At 39.0% G+C, this 14,426-nt stretch overlaps 1 protein-coding gene and 1 long non-coding RNA gene across 3 annotated transcripts in view; one reads left to right on the forward strand and one right to left on the reverse strand.

Annotated features, from left to right (window-relative positions):
- Positions 1-14,426, forward strand: part of LOC112865115 (uncharacterized) — a 166,251-nt gene that overhangs the window by 62,841 nt on the left and 88,984 nt on the right. The gene's annotated exons all lie outside the window — the stretch shown is intronic.
- LOC112865444 (fatty acid desaturase 2-like protein FADS2B) overlaps positions 1-14,426 on the reverse strand; it is a 40,602-nt gene that overhangs the window by 15,086 nt on the left and 11,090 nt on the right. Inside the window, exons 3-6 of the mRNA XM_025928545.2 lie at positions 13,004-13,201; positions 11,421-11,522; positions 6,375-6,500; positions 1,631-1,691 (exon numbers count right to left, since the gene is read on the reverse strand). Of these exons, the coding sequence (XP_025784330.2) occupies positions 1,631-1,691; positions 6,375-6,500; positions 11,421-11,522; positions 13,004-13,201 (487 nt within the window). The remainder of the gene's footprint in view (positions 1-1,630; positions 1,692-6,374; positions 6,501-11,420; positions 11,523-13,003; positions 13,202-14,426) is intronic.

The raw sequence follows: 14,426 nt of genomic DNA on the forward strand, positions 1-14,426 counted from the left end.
CTGAAATTCAGAAGTTGACTAGAAATACCACTGTACTCTCCAGGTAGAAACTGAACAGTGTTCTAGGTCTTAACAGTTATGCTCTTCTTGAAAGCTTTCTGGTATAAATGACAGCAGTTTAGAAATTAAAAACCCTTTATGTTACAAAATACGCTTTGATTGATGGAAGGTTTCCTTTGTGTTTTAAAACATCTTTACACATGAAAAGATGCTCAACGTCACTCCTCATCAGGGAAATACAAATCAAAACCACACTCAGATATTACCTCACCCCAGTCAGAGTAGCTAAAATGAACAAATCAGGAGACTATAGATGCTGGAGAGGATGTGGAGAAATGGGAACCCTCTTGCACTGTTGGTGGGATTGCAAACTGGTGCAACCGCTCTGGAAAACAGTGTGCAGATTCCTCAAAAAATTAAAAATAGATCTACCCTATGACTGAGCAATAGCACCGCTAGGAAGTTACCCAAGGGATACAGGAGTGCTGATGCATAGGGGCACTTGTACCCCAATGTTTATAGCACTTTCAACAATAGCCAAATTAGGGAAAGAGCCTAAATGTCCATCAACTGACGAATGGATAAAGAAATTGTGGTTTATATATACAATGGAATACTACGTGGCAATGAGAAAGAATGAAATCTGGCCTTTTGTAGCAACGTGGATGGAACTGGAGAGTGTTATGCTAAGTGAAATAAGTCATACAGAGAAAGACAGATACCGTATGTTTTCACTCTTATGTGGATCCTGAGAAACTTAACAGAAGAAGACCATGGGGAGGGGAAGGGGAAAAAAAATAGAGAGGGAGGGAGGCAAAACATAAGAGACTCTTAAAAATTGAGAATAAACTGAGGGTTGATGGGGGGTGGGAGGGAGGGGAAAGTGGGTGATGAGCACTGAGGAGGGCACTGGTTGGGATGAGCACTGGGTGTTGTATAGAAACGAATTGGACAATAAATTTCGTATTAAAAAAACTAAACAAAAACCATCTTTACCATTGATCAAATATTGGCTTTCTGTAAAAAAATTATCATGTTAAATTTAGACTGTATTAGGGTATCAATAAATTTTTCTGCCTGGTCAGTTTTAATTACCTAAGAAACCAAAATATGTACATACATACACACATACATATATGTCTCTGTCCACTAAAATATCTTCTGCAACTTTATGTGGGCTATTGGAGCAACCATCTTTCTCTCACACAGTAGCTCTCAGGTACCTTTTATTCCTAAGTATCTACATCTTATGGCTTCATAATGTCAATGCTTTGGCATTCTTTTCCTATTTCTCTTTCCTCCCTATCCAAATACCACTATTCTTTTATTCTGGACAGGTGTTTAGTTTTTCTATGATAGTCTCAGATGCAAGTCTCCTTGATTGACTTCCATCCCTCCTGAAGCATCTCATGAGATGCACATTAAAATTAAACTGCCTATTTGCTTTCCAATTTTTCCTTTTCAGATGTTTGTCCCCAGGAAGTCTGAAATATGACATGACGCTTTTCCAAGTCACAATAAGACATGGGCTGGTCTCTCTGTGAGAGCATTGCTGTTGTGCCGTCTGGCTTGACAACAGCTTGCTTCAGGGACATGGGATGATAAGGAAAGTGGCTCCAATGAGACTCACCCATGTAGAAATACAGGTGCTGCTTTTCATAGTCGATGTACTTGATTTTCATCTTGCCAAACTGAAAGGAGAGAGCATAAAACTAAAATAAGAGACAATACTTGTGGTCACTAATGCTCAAGAACATTGCTGTGTGTGTGTGTGTGTATGTGTGTGTGTGTTTAAAATCTCTATGGAAAGAGCCATATGGTCAGAATTTTTTGGCTGTCACACCTGAGGCACTAGAAGAACCAGAACTGGAATAAGAGGAAATATTGCAGCATCATTTTGCTTTAATTAAATGTGGGTAATTCTTACATTTGACTATGGGGATTGTGATTTTTAAAAAATTCCCATGGAGGGATGCCCACTCTCACCGCTGTTGTTTAACATAGTGTTGGAAGTTCTAGCATCAGCAATCAGACAACAAAAGGAAATCAAAGGCATCAAAATTGGCAAAGCTGAAGTCAAGCTTTTGCTTTTTGCAGATGACATGATATTGTACATGGAAAATCCGATAGACTCCACCAAAAGTCTGCTAGAACTGATACATGAATTCAGCAAAGTTGCAGGATACAAAATCAATGTACAGAAATCAGTTGTATTCTTATACACTAACAATGAAAGCAACAGAAAGACAAATAAAGAAACTGATCCCATTCACAATTGCACCAAGAAGCATAAAATACCTAGGAATAAATGTAACCAAAGATGTAAAAGATCTGTATGCTGAAAACTATAGAAAGCTTATGAAGGAAATTGAAGAAGATATAAAGAAATGGAAAGACATTCCCTGCTCATGGATTGGAAGAATAAATATTGTCAAAATGTCAATACTACCCAAAGCTATCTACACATTCAATGCAATCCCAATCAAAATTGCACCAGCATTCTTCTCGAAACTAGAACAAGCAATCCTAAAATTCATATGGAACCACAAAAGGCCCCGAATAGCCAAAGTAATTTTGAAGAAGAAGACCAAAGCAGGAGGCATCACAGTCCCAGACTTTAGCCTCTACTACAAAGCTGTCATCATCAAGACAGCATGGTATTGGCACAAAAACAGACACATAGACCAATGGAATAGAATAGAAACCCCAGAACTAGACCCGCAAACGTATGGCCAACTCATCTTTGACAAAGCAGGAAAGAACATCCAATGGAAAAAAGACAGTCTCTTTAACAAATGGTGCTAGGAGAACTGGACGGCAACATGCAGAAGGTTGAAACTAGACCACTTTCTCACACCATTCACAAAAATAAACTCAAAATGGATAAAGGACCTGAATGTGAGACAGGAAACCATCAAAACCCTAGAGGAGAAAGCAGGAAAAGACCTCTCTGACCTCAGCCGTAGCAATCTCTTACTCGACACATCCCCAAAGGCAAGGGAATTAAAAGCAAAAATGAATTACTGGGACCTTATGAAGATAAAAAGCTTCTGCACAGCAAAGGAAACAACCAACAAAACTAAAAGGCAACCAATGGAATGGGAAAAGATATTTGCAAATGACATATCGGACAAAGGGCTAGTATCCAAAATCTATGAAGAGCTCACCAAACTCCATACCCGAAAAACAAATAACCCAGTGAAGAAATGGGCAGAAAACATGAATAGACACTTCTCTAAAGAAGACATCCGGATGGCCAACAGGCACATGAAAAGATGTTCAACGTCGCTCCTTATCAGGGAAATACAAATCAAAACCACACTCAGATATCACCTCACGCCAGTCAGAGTGGCCAAAATGAACAAATCAGGAGACTATAGATGCTGGCGAGGATGTGGAGAAACGGGAACCCTCTTGCACTGTTGGTGGGAATGCAAAATGGTGCAGCCACTCTGGAAAACAGTGTGGAGGTTCCTCAGAAAATTAAAAATAGACCTACCCTGTGACCCAGCAATAGCACTTTTAGGAATTTACCCAAGGGATACAGGAGTACTGATGCATAGGGGCACTTGTACCCCAATGTTTATAGCAGCACTCTCAACAATAGCCAAATTATGGAAAGAGCCTAAATGTCCATCAACTGATGAATGGATAAAGACATTTTGGTTTATATACACAATGGAGTACTACATGGCAACGAGAAAGAACGAAATATGGCCCTTTGTAGCAACGTGGATGGAACTGGAGAGTGTGATGCTAAGTGAAATAAGCCATACAGAGAAAGACAGATACCATATGTTTTCACTCCTATGTGGATCCTGAGAAACTTAACAGAAACCCATGGAGGAGGGGAAGGAAAAAAAAAAGAGTTTAGAGTGGGAGAGAGCCAAAGCATAAGAGACTCTTAAAAACTGAGAACAAACTGAGGGTTGGTGGGGGGTGGGAGGGAGGGGAGGGTGGGTGATGGGTATTGAGGAGGGCACCTTTTGGGATGAGCACTGGGTGTTGTATAGAAACCAATTTGACAATAAATTTCATATATTGAAAAAAAAAATTCCCATGGAAGCCATTTTGAAAATTTTTTGTCCTTCTATGGAGTGGAGTGGTGACCAAAAGGGAATATTTCTGATGAGTTTTTCTAGCTTCTCTTAACTATGGTGTTTAGAATTCTGCTTGAAGCTCAGTCTCCATGTCCATTCATTCTTTCAAAGATATTTATCAAATGGTAATACGATAAAAGATATAGACATGGTCCTTCTTGTCTGTCCCATCTTTCCTCCTTTGTGTTCTCATTATGGATCTCACACTGTGATGGACTATTTCTAAGGCGTAATGATATTACATAAAATCTTAATGCTGAGAATTTGATTAATTTTCTAGGAATCTCCTTAGTTAATTTAGTCTGTGCTCAGTGCATAAGGACAGCAAATACTCTGAGGAGGGGCATAGAGGTAATGGTTATATCTCCTAGTAAACATACAATAAATGTTTAGTTGAATGAATGAAAATTAAGATTTATGTCTGCTCTATATTTTTACTGTATGTTCACTTAGACACAACACTATGGGCATTGTTTGATTTCTGCTCGCCTCCATTTTGTTGATATCTCCCTTCCTGCATATAGACTTCTTTTCATATTTGGATAGTAGGGTTGATCTTTCCTTCTTTTAGTGTCATAGATAAAAAGAAATAGCATGTTGATGATGTAATAAGAGCTGTTTGCAATTCCTCTCAAACCTCCAGATTTCTAAGTAGTGGGAAACATGGGGAAAAGAGCAGGTGGAAATTCCTGGGAGCTGGCACACCTAGATGGAGGACTGCTTTTGAGTCTCACTCCAAAGGAGGGCTGTAAGTCTTCCAGAACATGATCACAGGACCTGGAAAGTAGAATGTTTGAACAAAATGGTAGAAAAATTGGCAGTAAAGTGAGATGGAAGGAAAAGTTCAGGGCTCACCAGAACTATTTTTTTTTAAATGTAAACAACTGAATTTTAGAGTTTAAATAATTTCAAGCAATGTCTCAGACAGTAGCTCTGAAACTCTATTACACAGAACCCTAAGGTCTAGGGACATGTCCCAAGAGCAGCTATAAAACTTAGGAGGTGACCTCCATCATTTGTGAAGAGACAGCATGTATACTGAACATAGCCTTAAGGAGGTACTTTTGGGGAGGGGCAGCCTGCTTCATAAAATTCAGTTAAGACAAATCCTTCTTGCTCTGTGGGGATGATTAGAGAAATCAAAGTATCACACTTTTGTTGATGAGCGTAGGAGTCCACAAACATCAGAGAAGTCCAACTTATTTGTGGAGCCATTGTCAAAAGCAACTGATTTGTGATCACAGCCAGAGATTTTTTTTAAGTCTAGTCAAGAGATTTGTTTCCTAATTCAGCTGGAGAAGAAGGTACAGTCTTCTGAATCTGGGAAAACTTATTTTTAAAAAGTTGCACAATTTTTGGTTTATGTAGCCCAAAGTGCAGGCAGCAACTGACAGAACTACATTCTCAATAAAACTCCTTAGTTGTTTTAGGAAATAGCAGCCTCTTTCTAAGCACCTGACTCTCAGGATCTACCATTTCTCCAGAGGGGGGAGACCTTTCTGTAGTTACCCTTGTACCTCCTTCTTTGAAGTAAGACTTTCTCCTAAAACATTTGGTAATAGTCCTTTACATGATGATTTTAAGTTGAGGTTAAAAAAATCAACTGACAAATTCCGGAGTTTATTTTTTCTCTCCTTTCTCTATTGTTTAACAAGTCCAAATGAGAGGTGAGATTTCTAAGTATCATACAAAGCACTTGAGTGTGGCTCATGTATAAATGAACCAAATGAACACAAACTAAAAAACACTAGTACAGCCTCTTCTCACTGAGATAGAATTAGTTGAGATAACTAGTTATTCAGATACTTGTGATTTAGTGCTTATTGAATATACTGACATGTTTTTCTCTGAGAGAATGAATGTCTCCATATCCTCGTTAAATTTTGGAGAGTCATTGCCAGCTTCAGTCATCTGGTTTCACTACTTAACAGCAACTTATGTTGCCTCTGTTGTAGTGGTGACCACTGGGCAGGGATCTGTTTGTCTCCAGGATTGCTCAAGCAGGGTAATACAAGTTACCATATTTCCTTCCATAGGAGGTTGGCGGCGTGTCATTTAAGACCATAGAATCACATGCTCCACATTTCCTTCTGTTTGTACAGCCTCAAATTCAGTTATTTCATGTGTATATCCTGGACTCAAAGAAGGAGACATGCTCTGAGAAGGTGCTTGAAGTGGGAACCCCCAGCTCCATCTTTCTGGGACAAGACCATAGACATTTCCAGGAATCACTTTTGGGAACATTTCTTAAGTGCTCAGGAGTTCTAAACATACCTTGACAGGTTGCAATTCTCCAAGCAGGAAAAGTGCACCCATATCAATATCTGGGTCTTTGGGGTGGATGTTTGTTTTTACATGATGTTGGAAGTGTCGGTGATTCCACCAGCATGTTGACAGGCCCTGAGGAGAAGAGAGGGTTCATTAGCTGCAAGATTTCTCTCCTGGGATGTCCTTCGCTCTCAGAGTTTTCTGCATGCATCTCCAAAGTCAAAGTAAGATATCTGAGCTTCTGGAACTTGTTCCCTGACTGCTGGGTCACAGAATGGCCCATTGGACAGAGCCTTTCAAAGCCTACAATCAAATAATCATGGGATTCAGGAACACAAATTCGGGAAAATTCATAAAATTCACAAAAACCTGTTCAGATGAAATGTTTTTCCATCCTTTTTTTGGGGGGGGAATCCTCATTTTAAAAATTCTGAAGATAAGTAGGACAGAAAAAATTCTTATTTTACAAATAAAGAAAACTCATCTCTAAAACTTCAATTAGCTCTTGGGGTAAAATGGTCCTAGGAATCCTGCTTTCATGAATATTTAAATGAATCATGGATCTGAAATTATCTTGTAGGGGGCTTGGCTCACATTACTGCATGTTCAGGCTTCCATGATCTCATATAAAGATAAATGAGAATAAAAATAATTCAATTGGCTCTGAGCTCAAATCATCTCTGATTAGGTTGTTTGTGATTTTCTCTCTCTCAATGACAGTGTGAAAGTTTTAATAGAGGAAGGATTTGGAAGCACATCAATATGGTTTCATATCCTGGATGTATAAATACTGCTTTGTGGTTTGGGTAAATTTCACCCTCTTTGAGCCTGTATTCCATATGCAGCAAATATGATATCATGACATTTACTTCCATGGGTTGTTTGGGGGAGACAAGAGATGATGTATGTAAAATGTTGGCATATTGAGAAATTCAATTTCCTCTCCTTTCCCCTATTGCATAAATTATTACATAAGAATAAAGAGTATTTGTTTTTTTTTTTTTTTAAATTTTTTTTTCCAACGTTTATTTATTTTTGGGACAGAGAGAGACAGAGCATGAACGGGGGAGGGGCAGAGAGAGAGGGAGACACAGAATCGGAAACAGGCTCCAGGCTCTGAGCCATCAGCCCAGAGCCTGACGCGGGGCTCGAACTCACGGACCGCGAGATCGTGACCTGGCTGAAGTCGGACGCTCAACCGACTGCGCCACCCAGGCGCCCAAGAGTATTTGTTTTTTATTGCATATTTGACATCTCTCAATAACTGGCCTAAACATGTTTTACATTTTCACAGTCCAATATGATAGCTACGAGCTACATGCTGGTTATTGAGCACTTGAAGTGTAACTAGTCAAATTAAGATGAGCAGTATGTGTGTAATATTGGATTTTGAAACTCGGAATGAAAAAAGGAGAGTAAAATATCGTATTAAAATTTTTAATATTGATTACATGTAGAAATGATAATAATTTTGAATGTATATATATATATATGGTGATAAAGTTATCTTTTGAAATGTTAGATAATTTAAAATGATTTATGTCATTTTAATGTGGTTTGCATTATATTTCTGTTGGACTATGCGGATCTGGACACTACATCCATGGTTGAGGGGGATGGGCATGTTTGAAAATCTGCAAGTGTTAGCACTGCCTTCCATAGTCCTTGTTGTAGAGTCCTCTCTTAGCAAACCCCTGGTGACCCCATCTCTCAGGAGCAATAGTCTCTTTTCACCTCTAACACTCCCTACCATCCTTGTAGTGGAATCTCTCTTCCTCCATCCCACATCTATCTGCTAAATCTCATGCGTGAAAGGAAAATCACTTTCCAAACATTTCCTTTGCATGTCTCATTATATGTCAAACTGAACTTGTACTCATCAATTTTTACTCCCCCTATGGGGTCCTCATTGCACTCTGCTCTTCTTGCATCTGACTGCATACCACCCACTCACTTTTACAGTTATGCACTTGCTCTTTTCATTATTTATTTTAAAGTACATCCCATGCATCAGACACTGAAACAAGCATTTGGAATATAGAGTTAGACATGATAAAATGGGGTTCCCATACTTATGAAACATACAACCTATGGGAGCAATAGACAAACAAGGACACTGCAATAATTGTTAATTAAATCCTTTGAGAGCCAACATTTTAACTGTACTCTTGCAGTCAATGACTATGTGTGGAAGTTGGTAATAGGAGAGACAAATTTTGATTCATGATAGGTCAGGGAGAAGATCTTGACAACTCAAGGTCCTGGAATTTAGAACAGTGATGGGAGTAATTGTGATCTAAAGCAGCTGGCTCTACCCTTACCCCTTGGTCTGGAAGCCACAATTACTGGCGGCAAGGGATAGAGTGATCCAGCTGGAAGTGAAGATTATCAGCTACATGCAAATAGGCTGCCCCTGCACCCAATTCCATACAGAAACCACCCTAGGTCATTCCTCATTCCCAAGTTAGGTCCTTTCTTGGTGCATTCTAAGAAATCCAAATTTTGGCCTGAAGCCATTTTTTTTGGCTTGAATTCAAAGCCCTGCTACTGGGTATGCGTGGCCTTGGGCAACTTCCTCATCTGTGGACTGGATGAGAAAAATATTAAAGGAAATAACATGCTCACACCCCTCCCCCAAAATTATTTTAGGATGTAGTCCTGGAAAGAGGATAGGCCAGATTTTTAAGGCAGGCCTTAATATCAAATACTCTGTTTCTTTGTCCCTAGTATAATCCTTGATTCTTGATTCTTATAGTTTTCAAACTGTGCATGCTGCATCTTGGGAGGGGGCATTGAAAAATATGCTACAGGGAGCCCATTTTGATTTGAACATTGCACAAAAGTCCAAAATATGCGCAGAAATTTCATGGTATACTTTCAGAAGCACTCTTTTATTGCACAAACACTGCAAAGATCAGGCATACACAATTACTAGCACAGCTAGTGAGTGAAAATTCCAAAAAAAAAAAAAAACTCCGCCCCAAAACCCCTCAGGGCAAGGGTAAAATGATAGTAAGTCAAGTTTTGAAATTTAAAATTGTGATGTAGGGGCGCCTGGGTGGCGCAGTCGGTTAAGCGTCCGACTTCAGCCAGGTCACGATCTCGCGGTCTGTGAGTTCGAGCCCCGCGTCGGGCTCTGGGCTGATGGCTCAGAGCCTGGAGCCTGTTTCCGATTCTGTGTCTCCCTCTCTCTCTGCCCCTCCCCCGTTCATGCTCTGTCTCTCTCTGTCCCAAAAATAAATAAACGTTGAAAAAAAAAATTTTAAATTGTGATGTATGTAGAAGGTGACGTTGTTGCTGTTTATATTACAATTTTCTTTGCTGCCTCCCTCCTGTCCACCTTTCCTTCCTACAGGTAGTTTGAAGCCTACACTCATGTTGCTCACAAATCACTGGTTTTATCTGCAAAAAGGTAGAGTATACTCAATTTGCTTTTAGAGCATTTCCTATTTATTTACTCCGTTCATGAGTCATCAAGGTTATATTCATTTCAACTAGTGCAAAATTGTTTCTGGCAACATAATTTATATAGAGAGAGCTGTGTACAAATTTGGACAAGTGGGAAAGCAGTGATTTTTTTTTTAAAGGACCAGCAAGGGTGGAGCTTGAAATATTACTTATACTGGCATCAAGTCAACTGTCAAGACACATGAGTCTTTCTTTTCCTCTGACTTCCTCAAAAGGAATTACCTTAATTCTCACCAGGACGTAAGAAACTGTTTTTGCTTTTATTCTGTGGTAAACATTTCTGACTGGATACAGAAACACTTTGTCAATCAAGCATGAGTAGAAAGAGGGCAGAACTGTGTACCTATAGAAATTTTTGAGTTAAATGAAACTTATCACATAAAATGACAATTTTAATCATTCTAACCATTTTGAGGAACAGACTTAATTCTAATATGAATCCAGATCCAACTCTGTGTTACTTAATCTACTTAAGCTTAGTTTGCCCAACTGAAAAGAGGGTTGATAAGACTTATTTTAAGTATCTTTCAGTTCAATATAAAACCACTGTGTTAAGGCAAAACAAGTAGGCTCTGAGTCAGTGCTTAGGAGTTTTTCCTAAAATGAGCTGCCTTGAATGCAAGATTTGGCTTAATGGAAGGCTCAGAGGCATTTTCCCCCATCCGGGCCAGAGTACATAGTCACTAAATCCTAGAATGTCATAGAAAAACAGACATCCTGTTTAACTCCTAATATTAAAGATGAGAACACTGAGAGTCAGAGATAGAATATGACTCAGTCAAGATCAAACAGGAAGCCTTGTCAAGTCAGAGCTAAAACCCAGTCTTGGCAGTCCTGTACTGTTACCTTGGTTCATCCATCCATCTATCCATCCATCCACTCAACAAATGCTATTGAAGACCTACTATGTGCCAGGTACTCTGCTAGGTGTTGCACTGCAGTGGCTCATAGAACAAAGCACCTGCCCTCCTGGAGTTTGGGCAAGGGGAGGCAAGACCAACTGCCATCATCACCACTGCATTTTCCACCAGTCTGGGATTTACAGTCCTTGACTCTTGAACAGTGCCATTTGACCTTTCTTGTCCACTCTTTCTCTTTTTCTTCACTTTTATCTCTTCTGCATCCTTCCCTTTATTTCATCATAGCCTTATCCTTCCAAGACTAATCAGGCTTGCTGAATTCCTGTTGTTTCCCAGCAGTAAATGTTTAGACTTCTTCTAAGAACATTCCCATTCATGATTTTACAGAGCACCTCTTCATTTATAAAGGCACAATCCTTCTGTGTGGTGGTTTTTTTAATGGGATGCCAAGGATTGGCTAAAGAGTTTTTTAAGGTAAGAAAAACTGTTGGAACTTCCTAAATAAAAATAAACCTTTCCTTATAAAAAATTAAAATCTTAATTTTAGTATATATATTACAATGTCATATTACATATTAGTATGTATGTATTATTTACATTGTTAGCATATTTACGAATCTATTTGTGCACAAACATTTTTTACTAATATGACTGCACAAAAAAACGTGGTAACCATTGTCTTAGGAGCATGAGAATCCCATCATGCTCCATGAACATCCTGTACCTTGCAATGACTCATCATAAGTTTTTGCATCAGGTGGTTCCATTTGGACTTCGTAAATATGGAAAGGTGTCCCAAGTCATGTTGCAGATATGAACTTTGACACTAGAAGAGATGAAATTGTTGTTAAAGAAGTTGAGGAGTCAAGAGGAAATTAATAAATGAGCTCACTCATAGATTCAAAGCCCATAGGAGAAGAATGGTGGGGGATCTTATCTGGCTCCAAGCCAAGTTCACTTTCTATTTCTTACACATTGTGTTCTTTCCCACTAGTGTGCCTTTGTGCATGGGGTTCTGTCAGTATAGAACATTTTCCTTGTCACTGTCAAAATATTCCAGTGAAGATTAGAAAGGGTATGGCCTTCGGAGTCAGGAAGATTTGGATTCTAAATCATTCTTCACCATGTATGTGTTGCACAGATCTTGGCAAATTACTCAGTAGCTCCAAACCTCAGCTCTTCACCTGCTAAGTAGGGATAATAACATTTTACTCATGGACTGTTGGGCAACTTAAATACCTACAAAGTGCTTGGCTTATGCTAAGTACCAAACAAATGTTTCCTTTCCAGTTTCCAAAAGAATTGCTTTTCAAGGAATAAAGCAAATTGACTTTACAAAAAAAAATTAACATACATCCTGGAATTAACATTGACATTAATTTTCCATAAAACCTTCTGCACTTATTCCAATGAGAATTAAATGCCTCTTTCTGCTTCAACAGCACGTTTGTTCCTGTCCTTGGCATTAATGTCATTCTGTCATGTTGTATGTTTACAAGTTTGAACGTGAATCTCTCCCACTGAAAGCCTCTTTACCCAAGAGCAGGAACCAGGTGTGTTTTCCTTCATGTCCTCAATGCAGTGTTGCACTCACAGAAAGCCATGTTTAGAGATTCACACATCATTCAACAAAGATTGATCAGATGTTCTGCTATGTCCCAGTAGTTGATTGGCATTTATGGTGGAATCCACACATTCTTTTTTTTTTTAAATGTTATTTAATTTCTAGTTAGCTAACATGCAATGTAATATTAGCTCCAGGTGTACAATATAGTGATTCAACATTTCCATACAACCCCTGGTGCTCATCATGACAAGTGCACTCCTTGTGCACTCACGTATTTCACCCTTCCCCCCCCCTCCCCTCTGGTAGCCATCAGTTCATTCTTTATAGTGAAGAGTTTGTGTCTTGGTTTGACTCTCTCTCTCTCTTTGTTGATTGAAAGATGAATACAAGATAAAGGTGAGTGTTACATGGCTGGGAAATGACTTCAGTTACTGAACTGGTATGGGTACAATTGGGCAAAGACTAGCATCTGTCATGAATTAAATACTTCCTATGTGTCAGTCACTGTGCTAGGTGTTTTCACGTTAACTTGGTTAGTAGAGAATATTTCCATAAAAATTATCCTTATTTTACAGACAAGAGACTGGGGTCTGGCAAGGTGTGGAACTTGCTGGTGTCAGACACTGATGAGCAGCTTGCTAGGAGGTGTCAGACAGCAGCTGGTGCAGGTCTAAAGGGAGAAGGAAACAATTCTGAATCGTCCCCTAAAGCCACTGCTTGGTTTTAGGGTATGTGCTTACCTGGGAAATTGTGAGAAGGCAGGAGATGAATATTGTCACAGGCCAGCCACTGCCAAAATGCCACACTATTAGCCAAGCCAGAGTTTCTAAAATCAAGACCTGGACGAAGTGAAGGAAGAAGAACGTTGGGTTGGCCTTGAACATGTTCATGGCCTCTAATGTTCTCCGCAATTCTCGGAAATCTTCCACCAACTGGGACTGAGAAATAAATGTTCAAGGAAGGAATTAGTTCCCTCAGGGAACACAAATGAACACAATAATCCATTATATTACCTTATTAGTACCTTAATTTTATGAATACAAATTTAATTATATTAATAAATTTAATTGGGCAAAATTAAAAACATAAAACTATGAACAAACAAAACTTTTTTGAAAAGTTATGATAACATTTTTTTCCCCTGGAGAATAGAAAGAGGAGTAGTAGTTTGTAAACTGTCCTCAAACTATTTTGGAGCTCAGAATTTGTGGGGTTTTTTTTGGCAGGGGGGCTGTGAAGATGGTTATTGTGTCTAACTGTTGCCTTTCAAACCATCAGTATTGCTTCGGGTATTGATTGATTGATCTCCAATAATGCTTTGGAGAACTGTGTTGTCTATATGGATCTGTGTTACTGTAGTTAGTGGTACAGTTTACACAGAATTTTCTACATCATCAGCAGTTCAGTATGTGCAAAGGACCCTTTCATTAAAATGATGAACACAGAAAAATGCAGGGGCATTGAGGAGGGCACTTGTTGGGATGAGCACTGGGTGTTGTATGGAAGCCAACTTGACAATAAATTATATTTAAAAAAATAAAATAAAAGTGGACAAAAAAATGCTGTTCACTTGGATTAGCTCAAAGGATGACTTTCTTGTGAGCTGATTGATGGATCCTTAGAAACAGGGCAGGATCTCTGGTGGCATTAGTGTGTGTCTGCTGATATGTGTTGTGGGGGGTGGGGGTTTCCTGGTTCTGTGTTTATGTAACATGCATATGTGCATGTGGGTGCATGAGCAAGGCTAGTATTGGTTTATAAGCTTGCCAGTCAGACTGTAGAGTCAGTGCAAGGGCTGGAAAGAAATAACTCTTTGCTTAATGACTAATGAATGGGTTTGAAACCAGGACAGGTGACATAATGACCAGAGCATAAGAAAGAGAGCAGGATCGTTCAGATACATGAAAGGAGAGAATTTATATATATATATATATATATATATATATATATATATATATATGAACATAATTCTAGAAGCAAATTCTATGAACATAATTCTAGAAGCAAAAAAAAAATTCACTGATTCAACTTTTAAAAGATCTGTGTCCTGGGTTCATCTCTCAAGCCTCCATCAACTTTGGAATTTTGGTGACCATGGATAACTTTAAGAGGCATCTCTAGAGTGCTTGCCAACCTGGTCATATTTTCCAACTCATCTAGTGT

Source organism: Puma concolor, chromosome D1, assembly GCF_028749965.1.
Source record: "Puma concolor isolate L17-30 chromosome D1, mPumCon1.1.hap2, whole genome shotgun sequence".
NCBI lineage: Eukaryota > Metazoa > Chordata > Mammalia > Carnivora > Felidae > Puma > Puma concolor.